The 15,600-nt window shown below is 43.3% G+C and overlaps 1 protein-coding gene across 2 annotated transcripts in view; it reads right to left on the bottom strand.

Annotated features, from left to right (window-relative positions):
• The window catches only part of CGNL1 (cingulin like 1), a 154,439-nt gene that overhangs the window by 95,975 nt on the left and 42,864 nt on the right, over window positions 1–15,600 (bottom strand). For both annotated transcript variants that reach the window (XM_082444984.1, XM_082444985.1), the window contains 2 exons: window positions 2,645–4,229; window positions 1,765–1,859 (listed from right to left, as the gene is read on the bottom strand). In XM_082444984.1, coding sequence (XP_082301110.1) covers window positions 1,765–1,859; window positions 2,645–4,213 — 1,664 coding nt within the window. In that variant the 5' untranslated portion in view covers window positions 4,214–4,229. The remainder of the gene's footprint in view (window positions 1–1,764; window positions 1,860–2,644; window positions 4,230–15,600) is intronic.

Below are 15,600 nucleotides of genomic sequence, written 5' to 3'. Positions count from 1 at the left end.
ACATACCTGGCACTTAGGAAAAAAAAAAATTTTTTTTTTAAATGGAGGGGTATCTCTCCCCTTATTTTCTTTTTTTTTTAATTAATTAATTAATTAATTTTATTTTATTTATGGCTGTGTTGGGTCTTTGTGTCTGTGCGAGGGCTTTCTCTAGTTGTGGTAAGCGGGAGCCACTCTTCATCGCGGTGCGCGGGCCTCTCACTATCGTGGCCTCTCTTGTTGCGGAGCACAGGCTCCAGACGCGCAGGCTCAGTAATTGTGGCTCACGGGCCTAGTTGCTCCGCGGCACGTGGGATCTTCCCAGACCAGGGCTCGAACCCGTGTCCCCTGCACCGGCAAGCAGATTCTCAACCACTGCGCCACCAGGGAAGCCCTCTCCCCTTATTTTCTTTCTTTCTTTTTTTTAAAAAATTTATTTATTTTATTTATTTATTTTTGGCTGCGTTGGCTCTTTGTTGCTGCACGCAGGCTTTCTCTAGCTGCAGTGAGCGGGGGCTCCTCTTTGTTTTGGAGCACCAGCTTCTCATTGCGGTGGCTTCTCTTGTTGCGGAGCACGGGCTCTTAGGCACGCAGGCTTCAGTAGTTGTGGCTCACGGGCTTCAGTAGTTGTGGCTCGCGGGCTCTAGAGCACAGGCTCAGTAGCTGTGGCACACGGGCTTAGTTGCTCCACAGCATGTGGGATCTTCCCGGACCAGGACTCGAACCCGTGTCCCCTGCATTGGCAGGTGGATTCTTAACCACTGGCGCCACCAGGGAAGCCCAGGGAAAAAAATTTTTAAGTAAGTTTCCTTAAATAGGTGCCTCCCACTAAAGTCTGTCTCACCAGTCTCTCAATAAATCATGGGCCAAAAAAATAAAAGAATGTAGAGAAAGAATTTTAAATGTTAGAAGTTCTTCTACCTTAATCTTCTCATGGTAAAACCCTTCACAGAAAGACACGAATAATTAGTTCTTAGCTAGAAGAATCTCTTTACTTTTTCCTTTTTTTTTTTTTCAAAAGAGCCCCTATCTTATATTTTGAATGATTCCGTCAGCTCTATATTACTGACAGAAAATTGTAAGGCACTATATAAAACTATGAAGTGTTCTGATACCAGTGAGTATTTGCCAAGTGACTTTCAGTCATGTCAGACTATAAAGCTTTTCTTCTTTTTAATCATATCTGATGAGAGAACTGAAACAGAAACTTCAAATTCCTGGCCTAGAATTCCAGCTCAGTTGGTATCTAAGTAAGGACTGAAAACCAGATTATTCAAACTCATCCTCCTAGATAAGTAAGTGGAAAGCACTGCTTTTAAATGACTCATACATGCTTTAAAAATAATGGAAGCAGGGGCTCCCGGCCAATGTCAACTCTCGGGAGGGGAGGAGGTATTTTATTTGTAACTTCTAATAAGGGACGATCGATTATCCCTGTGTGCATACGGACAAACTCAAGGCGACGACAGACTCAGTTCAAAACTGAACAGTAGACATTCTTCCTATCTTTGAATTTGTTTCTGAAACAGTAAAGAATCATTTTAAAAACATATTCATTTTTAACTTTTAAAGTAGGATGTTCTTCCCCACACTTCCTTCCCCTGCTCTTCACCCTCCTCCACCCAAGACTTAAATGTTGTTATGACAGCTCCAGCCATGGAGTCTGCACCCTGAAATGGCTCACCCAGGGCAGGAAGGGAGGGTAAAACACAAGGTCTCAGAAAAGAAAATTAAGAGGCCCACCAGGAAGGACAATACTTTGCTCCTTGAAGGAAAATCACTAACCCTTCTTTGAGGTAATTGTAAAGTATCTGCTTGGCCGTCTCCTCATTGGTTTGCTGAGTGAGTTCTTGCTGGCCTTTTAACAGATCCGGTGTGGCCTGGAACACAATGTCTGTTATTAGATCACAGGATGACGCTTCCAAGAAAAAGGCACAAGCCCACAGCAGAAGCTTCCAAACACATTCCTGCTTCCCAGAAAGGATTCCTCAGGTAAGGATGCTCATTACAACTGGTTCCACCACTTAGTAGCTCTGTAACCTTGGGTAAGTTACTTAACTTTTCCTCACCTCAATTTTCTCGCCTGTAAATAGAAGTTAATAGTACCTACCTTCATAGGGTTGGTGCGATCCTATAATACATAACAAAGAGTGACTGGTACTTACCAACCTTAGTATCATTTTTATCATTATTTTTTTTACTGTTACTACCAAAACACTAACTGGACCACTTAAATAAATTCCATCACTTCAGGATAAACCTAAATTAGGATTAACCTAATTTCTCAGGACAGAAATTAATCCAGTCACTCAATGTCATGAGGAAAATTAATACATCTAAATAAACCTAAGGACGGAGCCTCTTGTTTTGGAAACAAATTCTGCATACTTTCAGATTTTACACATACACGAAAAGAAAAATCGAGCCTCTCTACAGTGTTTGACAAGTTAGTTTACAAACAAGAACACAACAGGAATCTAGTGGTACTTGAATTTACTTAGAAAACCAAGCGATTAGCAGTAGGTCATAATCTACTGCTAGGGGGAAAACTCTAAAAAATATTACTGATTCAAGATGGTGCAATTACTGACTCAGGATGGAAGATATGTATTCCTACAGCCAGGATGTATTGATAGATCACTCAGAAGGAACAAACCAGTATTACCTGAGTATTTGAGGTGGAAGTAAATGTCTTCACAGAAATCCTCTTGGTACCTGAGTCCGGGGAAGTTGCTAGCGCCCGATTCTGTAACATCAACGTAGCGGTGGCTGTTTTGATTTCCTCCCCCTTCTTAGTCTGTGCTGGGAGGGAGGATGTGCGCCCGGTCGGACTTTCCTGACCACCTTTGTTTTCTGGAACTTTCCCATCTTTGTTCTGCAGGGGCGGCCTGGGCTGGGCTCCCTGCAGCCTGGCGAAGGCGCGCCCTCCGCCCTGCCTCCCCCGGTGCTCCTGCGCCTGCGCCCTCTGCGGGCACACCTGCGACGGCCGCAGCAGGTGTTCGCTGGACTTGCCCAGGTTCCTGCTGAATTCGGTCAGGTATTCCGAGTTCCCTTGGAGACCGAAAGGAAATGCACTATCCACGCTTCGGGACCTTTTCCTGTCTTCTAGGTTGATCCTGTTTCGCTTCCCAGACCTGCCTCTTCTCTGCAGCCCAGGTTTTTGGTCAAATTTTTCAATTAACTGATCCACGCCAGGAATCGACCCCGTATCAATATCCCGTCCAGTTCCGGGCAAGAAGGGGATATACCTTCTGTTTTCATGACGATTCACATTGTCGGCATGGATGGCACATTCTTGGTCATCGAGTAAAAATCTGTACAAAGAGTTGGCCGAAGTGGGAGTTGTGGACGATGAGGAGGATCTCCGCGACCGGGCTCCGTCCAGCACGGGCCCGGCTGAGTCCTGGCGCCGGAACGGAAGCACGTCGGGCCTGGTTTTCTTGGCTTCCGGGTGGGTGGGTAGGGGCCTCCCGCTAGGGGCAAGGGCCTCCTCTGCCAGCCCCTCCTTGCTGCAGCTCTGAACGTTCACGCACACCGAGGTCTGCTTCTTGGGGTCATCAATGACCACGGAGCTGCACAGTCGAATGGCCGTCACGCTGGATCTGGCCGGGTCTTCCGAGGGAGGTCTGGTCGGCTGGGAGTGGCTAGGTCTGGGCGAGCAAGTCCAAGCCTTCTTACTGTTGGTCCCTTCTTCTGCGAAACCTTTTAGCCAATTACTCTCAGGAGGCTGCTGATTTTGTAAGTTCAACTCATTCTTTTCGGGATCATAGGGCTGTAAAAGCTCTGGATGCCTCTGAAAGTTCAGCACGGGGGATGGCTTCATCGCTTCGCCTTTGTGATCTAGAACTCCATTCTCGCCCTCAAAGAGAGAGGGCTGTTCCAGGTTTCTTACTGGGCCGGGTGGGGCATATGGGTTTTCGGGCAGCTGCAGTTCTTCTGCACCGTCCTCCTCGAGCACAGATCCATTGCTGGAATGGAGAGGCAGGTTACTTGTCGCTGGAGACGGAAATGATGGCCCGTCTTCAGGAAAAGACGTGCCTGCCAGGCACCGCTCTGTGTTATTGAGGACTATGTAGGGGTGACCATCAATCCCCTGGACCCGAATACTGACACCGTAGGAGCCTGCCTTAGCGTGCTGGGAATTCCTTGATTTTTTGGTTTCATCACTTGCGAGTCTCAGATGGACACCGTATTCCTGCTGCACATGTTGATATTCACCGAAATACAGCTCCATGGTTCACTGTTGTTCACTACCAGGGAAAATTGGGGTAAAAAGAGGACATTAAGTTAAAATTACATCTGTTTAAATGAAGATGATGAGGGAAGACTTTGAAGTTCAGGGAAAACCAAACACTTTAAAGAGCAAGGACACTTCAGAACCAAATGCTCGTCCAAACAGGCCTTTCTGGATGCCTGTGGGTCCACGTGACCATGGTGTTTGTCAACACTGAGCTTGAACCCTGGCCTTAGGGTAGATGACTGGCCAAATGACCTGATGCCTTTGGTAGAGCTTAATTATTCTGTTTCTAGCTGACGGGCTGTGCTGGTTGCCTTGTTTTTTCCTTAGTTCATTTCCTCACCCTTTATGCTATTTATTTTTAACCAATAGGATGTTCCAGTTTACCAGCATTTGAGAACAAGGTACTTTTCCAAGAAAATAATTAAGAGCTAAGGTGTTCTGATGCTCACCATTTTTCTTTTTTTCTAAACTGTTAATTTTCTTGTCAAAACCCTTTCAAGCTTCTTTCTGCACAACCCTGCTTTGAAATCTTTATCATTATTTATTTGGCTGTAGTGTTTAAAACATTTTTACTTTAAGGAAGCAGTTGTTTGTGAGACCGACAATGAGAGTAAGTGATTAAAAATAGTTTTCAATTTTTTTTTTTAACCAAAAAGTTCAAGTTGGGACTTCCCTGGTGGCGCAGCGGTTAAGAATCCACCTGCCAATGCAGGGGACACAGGTTCGATCCCTGGTCAGGGAAGATCCCACATGCCATGGAGCAACTAAGCCCGTGCACCACAACTACTGAGCCTGTGCTCTAGAGCCCGCGAGCCACAACTACTAAGCCCATCCGCCACAACTACTGAAGCCCATGCGCCTAGAGCCCGTGCTCCGCAACAAGAGAAGCCACCGCAGTGAGAAGCACGTGCACCACAACGAACAGAAGCCCACGCTCACCGCAACTAGAGAAAGCCGCGCAGCAACTAAGACTCAACACAGCCAAAAATAAATAAATAATTTTTTTTTAAATTGAAAAAAAAAACAGTTCAAGTAACTTAAGGACCTGAAAAATTTTATGAAAAACCTGAAGACTTGGGGCTGTTTATTTTGTGATGGGTCCTAATACCAAGAATCACTGCCTTCACCCGTTCTGGTGTGTGGCCACCCTGTCACAGATTGCATACATATCACCAAGCAGGCTGTCCAAGCCACCCCACACTCTGAGGTTCTCTCACCAGAAATTCACTTCTGTCATTCTGAAAAACTCCAATAGCCACAGAGATGCAAGAAGAACAGAAACAACTGGTCACAGAAAACAGCTATCTCATTTCTTTCACTGTTAGCAGACTTTTTGAGTTTCCTTTCTATTCTGGAGTCAATCTGGTAGCATATTTTCCAAGAAAATCATCTATTTGATCCATATTTTCTAATTTATTTGCACAGAATTTTGCAATGTATAAATCATTTCATCTCCTCTATTTTTATTTCTCATTATCTAGTTTTCTCTGAGCTTTCTTCACCTATTTCTTGATTATGCAGGTAAAATATGTCTACATATTTTTTTAAATTGTTGTTCCCCTAAAGAACTAGCTCTCAGATTTATCATTTTTAAAAATTTTCTAATTTATTGAGGTCTAGTTTGATCATTATTTCTTTCTGCTTCCCTTTATTGTTTCCAATTTCTTTTTTTTTTGAATTTTTGAATTAAAAAAAAATTTTTTATACAGCAGGTTCTTATTAGTTATCTATTTTATACATATTAGTGTATACATGTCAATCCCAATCTCCCAATGCATCCCACCACCACCCCACACACACTTTCCCCCTTAGTGTCCATACGTTTTTTTCTCTACATCTGTGTCTCTATTTCTGCCTTGCAAACCGGTTCATCCATACCTTTTTCTAGATTCCACATATATGCATTAATATACGATATTTGTTTTTCTCTTTATGACTTACTTCACTCGGTATGACAGTCTGTAGGTCCATCCATGTCATGTTTCCAATTTCTTGACTTGCATGCTTCATTTGTTTATTTTCATTCTTTTATTACAGTCCATAAATTGTGATATGTGACTGTCAGTTAGGAATTGCATTGGTTCCTAACAAACAGACCCAAAATAGCAACTTAAGAGTTACGATATTTTTCCCCCAGAGATAGGAAGTCCAGAGCTGGAATGGATGCCAGGATATTTTTGAGGAACACCTCTTTTTATCTTTCTACTCATCTACTTTTAGCATGTATTAGACACCTTATGATTACAAGATAGCTAATCCAGCATCACATATACCAGATGGGGCAACCTTCTTTTTAAGGAGCTTTCTTGGAAGCCCCACCCACCAATAATCCCTTGCATCTTATTGGTGAGAACTTAATCTTATGGCCACCCCCACCTACAAGAAAGGGTTGGGAAATACGGGTTTTTTTAAACTGGTCATTGACACTCTCAAAATCAATGTTCTGTTGGTAAAAAGAGAGACGAGAATGAACATCGGGAAGGCAGCCAGTAGTTTCCACCACAGAAATGTTTCTATTATTATTTTCTAGATAGTTTCAATGTGTGGTTTTGGTTTCTTTGACTCAAGAGTTGTTTTTGAGAAAGTTTTTGCATATCCGGTATGTTTGCTATGCTGTTTTGGCTTGGAGGGTCTTTATTTCTGTATGTTGTTAATTTCTATTTGCATTGTATTATGGTCAGAAAATGAAGTCACAGGAATTCCCTGGCAGTCCAGTGGTTAGGACTCTGTGCTTTCACTGCTGAGGGCACGGGTTCAAACCCTGGTCAGGGAACTAAGATCCCGCAAGCTGCATGGTGCGGCCAAAAAAAAAGAGAAAGAAAGAAATGAAGTCACTATTATTTCTTTACTTTTCAATGTATTGAGGTTTCTTTTGTGGGCAAATATACAGATAATTTTTGTCCATGTTTAATGGGTGCTGGATGTAGTTTCTGTTTTAAGGGATGGCATTCAAAATACATCCATTAATATGCCCTTACCGATTATTTAGTTCAGTTATAGCACATCCTCACTTATTTTGTCTTTCTAATTTGTCTTGGGCTTTCCTGGATACATTCATCTCCTACTACTAGCTTGGTGCTATCAGTTTGCTTGGTGATTATTCTTTTAAATGTAAATCATGTTTGACATCATCACCTCCCATTTTACAGATAGGAACAACTCGGAGAGATACAGTCATCTGCAATATTCATCATCTCACCGATTCCAATGATTGATTTCATAATGTCTACTTTCACTTGCATCAGCGTTATACTAACATTTTAAAATAATTTAACTTTTAATTAGGATAAAACAAGATAAGATGAAAACCTGTACTCTCCAGCTTCCCATCCCCAATCCTGATCACATGTCTCAGAGGAAACCAACTGCAAATTGCAGCTGTTTCTTCTAGTACTTACCTCCATGTTGCTGAGTGATATGCCTAGCTGCAATTTATCATTTTTACCTATGGTAGATGACATACACATACATATGAATTTCTCATTCTGCTAGCTTCCCAAGAATAAAATCAAGAGCCAGTTGTGTTTACATTATTGTGATTATATAATTACTGTTCACTGAAGGGCTAGATTGTAGACTCTGGCCATCTTTCCTCTCTTCCATAACTTTAACTTTTCTAGAGGCAGTAACTGCTACTTTTAGCTTGTCTTGTTTTCTATATACCTACCCTTAAATATCTTCATCAGCTATATGACATCTGTTAGATGCTTCAGTATTAATTTCCAGATGATCAAAATATCAGGTAATCTGGTGGTCTTTTTCCGTGGTGACCTCCCTTGCAAACTTCCACCCTCCAGCCCTATACTACGGTCTGGTTGCTCTCTTCCCTTTGTGCTATATTGTTTCCCAAGTTTGGTGTCTTCCTCTCTCTTAGTTTACCCAATGGTCTGAGGGAGCACGGGTCCAGTAACTTTTAAAGGTTTGAGGGAGAAAAATTTTGAGTCCTTGTATTTTGAAAAATGTCTTCATTCTGCACTTACTTTTGAATGATAGTCTAGCTGTATTTAGAATCCAGGTTAGAAGTATCTTTCCCTCAGATTTTAAAGTATTACTCCGTTATCTTCTAACTTCCAGGGATGCTATTAAGAATTCTGGTGCTATTATGATATCCTGTCCTCTGTGTACGCCCCGTTTATTTTTCTCTGAAAGTTTTTAGGACCTTTTCCTTGTCCTTGGTGTTCTGAAATTTCACGATGACATTCCCCAGTGATGATTTTATTAAATTGGCCACTTTTATAAAACATGAGCACTTAATATATTCCTTCAATATGGAAATTCCCTTTAGTTCTATGAAATGTCCTGGTATTATCTCTGTGATAATGTTTAGAAAACCATTTTATTTTGTTCTTGGTGTTTGCCTCTAACATATTAGTAACGTTGAATCTTCTAGACTGAATTTCAATTTTTCATATTTCTTTTCTCATCTACTCAACTCCATCGTTTTTGTTCTAATTTTTGAGAGATACTTGAATATAAAAAATTTGAGGATGTATTTAATTTTTAATTTCCACTTTTCCTTTACTCTTCTCTGTTTTTCTTTTTAAGTTCTATTTTGGACATGAAAACAGCTTCTCTCTCTGAGGATATTATACTATAACTTTTTTTTCAGAAAAATGCAATTTCTCTGCTGTCCGCAACATCCCCATCTTCCGCAAGGTTTCTCTTTTCTGGTTTGTTTGGGTCCCTGTCTTTCATGTTGAAAGCCTTCCTAATATGACTTGGATCTTTGGCTGCCTGATCCTATTTAAGAGGGAAGTAGTAAAAGCAGATTGGAGGCTCTGTATATGTGCAAAGGAGTTATTAGCTGGTAAACTTCAAGTTATGTGGGGCGAAGAGTGCCAAGCTTTCCACTGAGGGACCTGCACATTTCAGTGTCTGGGAGCATTCTTCCCTAGAGCTGTTTGATTTCCCAAGAAAAGAATCCTCCAATCCACTACTGAGGCTGCAGCGGGGCTGGCTGCTGGTCTATGGGACAGGGCAGGGGAGGAGCAGGGAGGTCGCAACTCAAATTCAGTCCCTGTTTTCAGTCACCCACACCCGCTTCCAACATCATTCCAGTTCAGTTTCCCCAGAGAAGAGAACTCCAGTCTACTGCTGGGGTGGGGAGGGGGCAGGGGCAGGTGGGTGCCCAGATATCCAGGGCACAGAGGAGACGCTGGAGGTCTAACTGCTCCAGTTCTCAAGGCACCTAAATAATTCCCTAGACGTTGGCCCCTCACCCTGACTTCCACAGTAACTGATGCCTTCCCACTTCTGAGCTGCTCAACAGCTCTGCAGGAAAATCACCTCATTTGTATACTGCAAGCGCCTCAGGTTGAAGCATCTCTCACCCCGCTAATTACCACTACATCTGCTTCAGCGCTCTCCTCCGCTAAGTCTCCACTGCCGTTCTTTGTCTTTGGAGATTTAATTTTTATTCCTTTACTGTCTTCTGAGTGGGATTTTTGAAAAGGAGATACCTAGTTTCTCTAGCTGGATGAGACTAATAATATTTATAAAACACTTCAATCCTAGAACAAGAACAGCAAACGCGCCTTAGATGAAACAACGTACAAAGGCCTTCAAGACCGCAATGTCCGGGTGTGTCTTGATCCCTCGTTTCCGAGCAGCGCTGGCATGTTTTATTCTGCGCCTCTAGCAGAGTCCGTATGCATTAAAATGTATAACAAATATCATTTTTAACAGAAGAGCTTCTGTACAAATTTATTCACTATGATGTTTTTTAAAATATTTACTCAATGAGGTCATTTTACTCACCCATAATCTCTTACACCGACTCTGACTTTTCTATGAAAACATTTCTCCTAATATTTATTAATAAAATTCTTCTCTAGGGTTTTATAGTCCTTTTCATTAGTTGCTGCTACTACAGTCAACACTAATTACATTTCAATCTTTGAGTAAGGCCACCTTGGTTTATTACATTCTTAGCTCCCTGTTTGCAAATTAATCCGCATATGTGAATTTCATGAAATGTCCACAATTTACATTTCCTTGACAACAAACCTCAATCCAGTATTTTCATGGAATGACATTTCTCAGCTGGGCACTGGTGTCATAAGCAAATGTGGGTTTCCTTCCCAATCACAGTGTAAACACTGAACTAATGAATCCATTTAAGGACAGCTGTTCTGTCTTCAGCCACCAGGCCACGTCACCATCCTAATGTACTCCACGGGCACACTTGTTCAATCGGGGACTAAGCCCAACCGAGGACTTACATAATTTGGCAGTAAACGCTGACCAATTGCCAGGATGTAACATTGTGGCACTTAGCAAATAAAAGAGGTGTTTTGGAGTGGAAATAATGCTTTTGGGAAAGACTGCTAAATGATGATAATTGCTTTAGTTAGCGAGATCAATGAGTGTGTTTGTGCATAAGGACAAAGAGCTTAGCACTTGTAAGAACTATGAACATATGCCAGATAGAAACATTTCCTCTCTGGGCCATCACATGTTATCAGCTGAGTCTGGAGATTAGTCACAATGCCAGGCCACACCTCCCACCTCACCACTCTAACTCCCTGTGGCACCTCCGGGCCCTGAAAGCACATTCACCAGCCATTCCAGAGGCCCTCATGGCTACCGCGGACATGCAGCCAGACAATGAGAAACCTTCCCACCATGCTTTGTCCTTCTTCCTGGGGACAGCAGTCCCCACCGGCCAGGCCCAAGCACCCAGCACAGCACCTGGCATGGGGCAGGGACTCTGTGTATGGACGTCTGCTTGGAATGAATAATTCTATTTGATCATACAAGTCATTTAAGAGAGCATCTAAAGCAGGGACGGGGAGCTGATGAGGCTTGGTGCAGTCCTGAGCTTGATTCCAGGAAATAAGAAGTGAGCCACAAACCAAAAAATAATGTCCCCTGTGTGGGGTATGGTGACTATCTCGTTCAGAGGGAAGCCACTGCCGGTCTGATGATACACACAACACCTCTGAAGAGTGGACAAAACGTTCACTCCTAAAGGACTTGCTTGTAGGACTAGTGGGAAGGCATGAATTTTGTGCTGGAATATCCGCATTAGATCCTCAACGACATAAAAGTGAAAAATCAGAGTGTGGAACATCCAACGTTAGCAAAATGTGTACTGATTTTTCAACGTATTCCTAAACATGACAGAAAGAGGCAGCTTTACCTAAACTAAGCTTTATTTTCTTCCTATTTCTTTCCTCCTATCTATCCGTCCATCCATCCATTCTGTAGGGGAAAAAAAAAAAAAGGAAACTGACCAAACTTTTAAGATTTCAAAGGAAATGTCTCACATACAGTCAGACCTTCAGAATTCCCTGGGAAAACAATTTCAAAAATAAACTTTGAGGCTTGAAAACGACAGCAGAGTTGCTGTCTACTTTACACAGTTCAGTATGGTTTGAATCTCTTTAAATGAGCATGATGACCAAAACTTTTCTACTTGGGGGGAAAAAAATTAAATTTTTAATATTGAGTGGTGTAGCTTCCCCCAGAACTCACCTTGCACAAAAAGGAGGGTGGCAAAGAGAAAAGGAAAGCCAGTAGGAAAGTTCCTTTTATACTAGGGTCGGAGACCTTGGAGAATCAACCAGGAGTTTGAAGATCAGGGGGTCACGGGGCCGGGGACTAAGGACCTTGACTATGCTCAGATTGGAGTGCAGGCACCAAGCTGGCCTCCCTGGGATCCTTACCCCGTCTTTGAAGTGTGTCCTTCTGCTGTCCCCATGGATGGTCTCCTACCACGTCAGTCTCTGCTCCACTTTTGTCAGTTTTGATCCCACTCCTCTTTTATATTCCCCACTTTACCTTTAAAATTCAGTGATTGATATTTTGTATTCCACAAGGTCTCTAAAAAAAAAATCAGAATTCATGCCCAAAAAATGTTTCAGAAATGTTATACGTCCTTCACCTCTTGACCCTGAAATGATTTCTAAAAGTTCTCCCACCAAGGCAGAGCTAAGACACAAAAGTTTGCAATTCTGAAGACCAGTAATGGAGAGCACACCCAGGTACACGGGCCAGAAACGTGTCTAATGCTGCACTCAGATCAAATTCCAGCTCTGGCTTAACTTCTCTGAGAGTTTTCCTATCTCTAAAGTCAGATTATTAATGATGACTTCATAAGGTGCTTGGGAAAATTAAATCATAGTTTGTATGCTAAATGAAATAGGAAATAAGTGGGAAAAAAAATTCCATGTGGCATTTATGGCCACAAGAAATCTGACTTTGATCATAAAATGTTTTTAAATACTTCTGAGGCAGAGGCTAAAAACCCCACTGGTTAACCAAACAGCATTAAGCACCAGCATCCTGAAATAATTTATTGACTAATTAAGAAACCAGAGGGTTGAGAATCTAAAATACAGTGCTGTGTCCAGAGTGGAAATTTGATAAATAGTTGTTGACTGAATAAATGAACATCTTTAGGCTGCCAGGTCCACAGAAAAGTTCTTAACCAGACGTAACAGACCCATGACATTTGTGCTATAGTTTCCATATGGAGCCTGAGCCTAAAACGTATCAACACAGGGTCTTCGCTGCATTTTTATGTCCAATCTAACTTCAGAAGCCTCCTCAACACCACACCTGTGCGGTCACTGCCCATCGATCAGTGTAGACACAATATAAATCCATTTGCCATCCCTGACATATGCTCTGATTCTCACCTAAACCCACCTACACTGAAGCCAAAATGTCTAAGAACTAAATCGCCTCCAAAACTCTGGGGGTAGTTCTCTGACTTCTCAGTCCTGTCACTCATTAAACTATAGTCAACTCTGAGCCCTGACAAGCTCTTCAAACACATACCTTAAGCTCAGGTTCACAGTACTGACATGAACACAATGCTATCAGGCCACCAAGAAGAAGGGAACATTTTTGCGGGTACCTGGCCAAGAGAAGCCTCTGTCCTCACACTGTTTTGTTTTTGTTTTTGTTTTTTTACCACGTTCACTTTCAATTTCTTTCCATCAGTAAAAAACTATCTCCCTTCAGCTATGAAGATCCTCTCTTGCAGGCTTACCCACTCCAGAAGTTTCTAACGCCTCTGGCACACAGTCAGCGCCGCACAGCTCAGCAAGGCTCACCAGTGCCAGCTCTTTTGTAGATGGGTTTTGTCCCCAAAACGACGTCTCAAGTTTTTTCAGCCAGTTCTGAGTCAGGCGTGCACATCACCCCCGCACGGTGCCAGGCAAGCGCAGAGTGCTTGCCTTGTATCATCTTGTCTGGTCGGATCCTTGCAGCCCCACCTGTGAGGGATTCTACTTTCTCCCCGTTAGAGATGTGAAAGATTGCCCCCATGGTCTCACACCTGGCTCGGGGGCAGCATCAGGATTTAGCCCCAGACCTTCCGTCCCGGACACCTGAGCGCTTTCTTGAGCAGGGACCACGTTTCATGTTCCTGCCCTCCCACAGTATCTGGTAGTTATCCTGATGTGGTCATTGGATGGCTATGGACCAAGACACGTCACCATGTCCCGCCACACTGGCACGCTAGCAAAGCAGCCCCCTGTCTGTCAGAGCGCAGCAGACGGGTCACTCCTCAGAGAGGCCTTCCTCTTCGCCACATTCCCAGCACCCAGAACAGCGTCCCACATGTAGCAGGCGCTGAATACGTAAATGGATGGATGCACTAATAAAACCATGTGCGATGCACGTGGCTCGGAATCCCTTTTTAAAATTTGAACAATTAAAACAAAACAGTCAAGGGTTTCCATAACAAATCCCCATGCCCATCCTTCTAGTGTGCCTACTACCTCCAACTGGAATATGTATCACTGTTTAAAACACTAGACTCTGATTGCCAGCATCACTGAGGCTTTTCTTCCCACCGCCAGCGGCCACGTTCACAAGGGGTGTGTGTTCCAAAAGTAGAAGATAGGTCCTGGGGTTATGAAGCATCTCCTAAGGGGAGTAAAGGAACACTGTGGAATTCCAACAATGCCAGCTGTAACAAGCCCCATTCCTGGAACCTCCTCAAAGAGGATTTCTGCAAAGTGAATTCCAGAGCTAAACATCCTCCCTTGGAAGATATGTTACACCCTCTGCAAAGTATCTCTTCTTGGTCACTTGAAAAAAGATCAAACCAGGAAAAATCTGTCCATCTTTGTCCTCATCAGGGAAGAGACTGAGGGAGTTGGCATCATGAGCAAACTTGGCCAAATGATTACAAAATCCAGAGTCCCCGGGAGGGGTCCAAGGCATCCCTGCGGGCATCCATTCACAAACCACCCAACCTCATAAGTGTATCAGTCAGTTGTTCCCATGAGACCCAGAAAGGCTATAATGTAAATGAGAGACGGCTGGAATTGTCCAGAGACACCTACTGAATATCATATAGTGAGACTATTAAAATTAAAAGAAAAAAAAAAAGATGGTACTGTATAGTCGTCCAAAATATTAAAAAATAAAATTAAAATAAGCCTTCTAAAATAGAAACCTAGCAGATTCCCACATGTCAACTCAGGCTGTCTGTTGTTCAAGACAGTTATTATCCCAAAGTTTGATGACACCAGGGATTTTGTTCCCCAGTGTAATCTTCCTCCCCAGAATTCTCCTCGGTGGGCAGCAGGGGAAGTGGGACCCTCCCAGACGCCGAAGTCACCCCAACCATGCAGCCTCGTGTTCTCACCAGTTACTCAAGTGACTGAAGAGCTGACTGTGCTTTCAGATATTCTGCACATTTCCGAGGTCCATGGCTCCCTCTCTCCTTTCCTAAAGCACTCCCACCCCGTCCCCTCCTTCATATTCTGCCCTTTGTCTTCTGCCCTAGTCTCCGTGGTTTCACAGTTCCACATTGCTGGGCTCACCCGAAAGTATGAGAGCTTCAGGTTCTATCTGGAAGTTGCTATGGTCTGAATGTCTGTCCTCCCAAAATCCATATGTTGCAATCCTAACGCACACACTCCCACGTGCCCCCAGCATGATGCTATTAGGAAGTGGGGCCTTTGGAAGATGTTTAGATTATGAGGATAGAGCCCTTATGAATGGGACCAGTGGCCTTATAAAAAAGACACCACACACCCCCCCACAACCCAGAGATCTCTAGTCCCTTCCACCATGTGAGGCCCAGCAAGAGGGCACCAGCTACAAACCAGGAAGAGGGCGTCACCAGAACACCACATGCTGCCACCTTCATCTTGGAATTCCCAGCCTCCAGAACTGTGAGAAATAAGCTTCCGTTGTTTATAAGCCACCCAGGCTATGGTATTTTATTGGAGAAGCCCAAAGGGCCTAAGACACAAGTGATCAGGATATAAACAAACACATGTACACAAATGAGATACATATGGGATGGCCACTCACTTCTCCTTACAGCAAGAATCTGTCTCCCTCTTGGGCCCCATTTCCCAAGTGCAGAATCCCTTCTGCTCTGGTCTCCAGGAGCCAGGGGACGGCAGAAAGAC

Source organism: Balaenoptera physalus (genome assembly GCF_965194825.1).
Source record: "Balaenoptera physalus genome assembly, chromosome: 2".
Classification (NCBI taxonomy): domain Eukaryota; kingdom Metazoa; phylum Chordata; class Mammalia; order Artiodactyla; family Balaenopteridae; genus Balaenoptera; species Balaenoptera physalus.
Note: the sequence above shows the minus strand (reverse complement) of the source record. Positions and strands in the feature narration are given on the sequence as shown.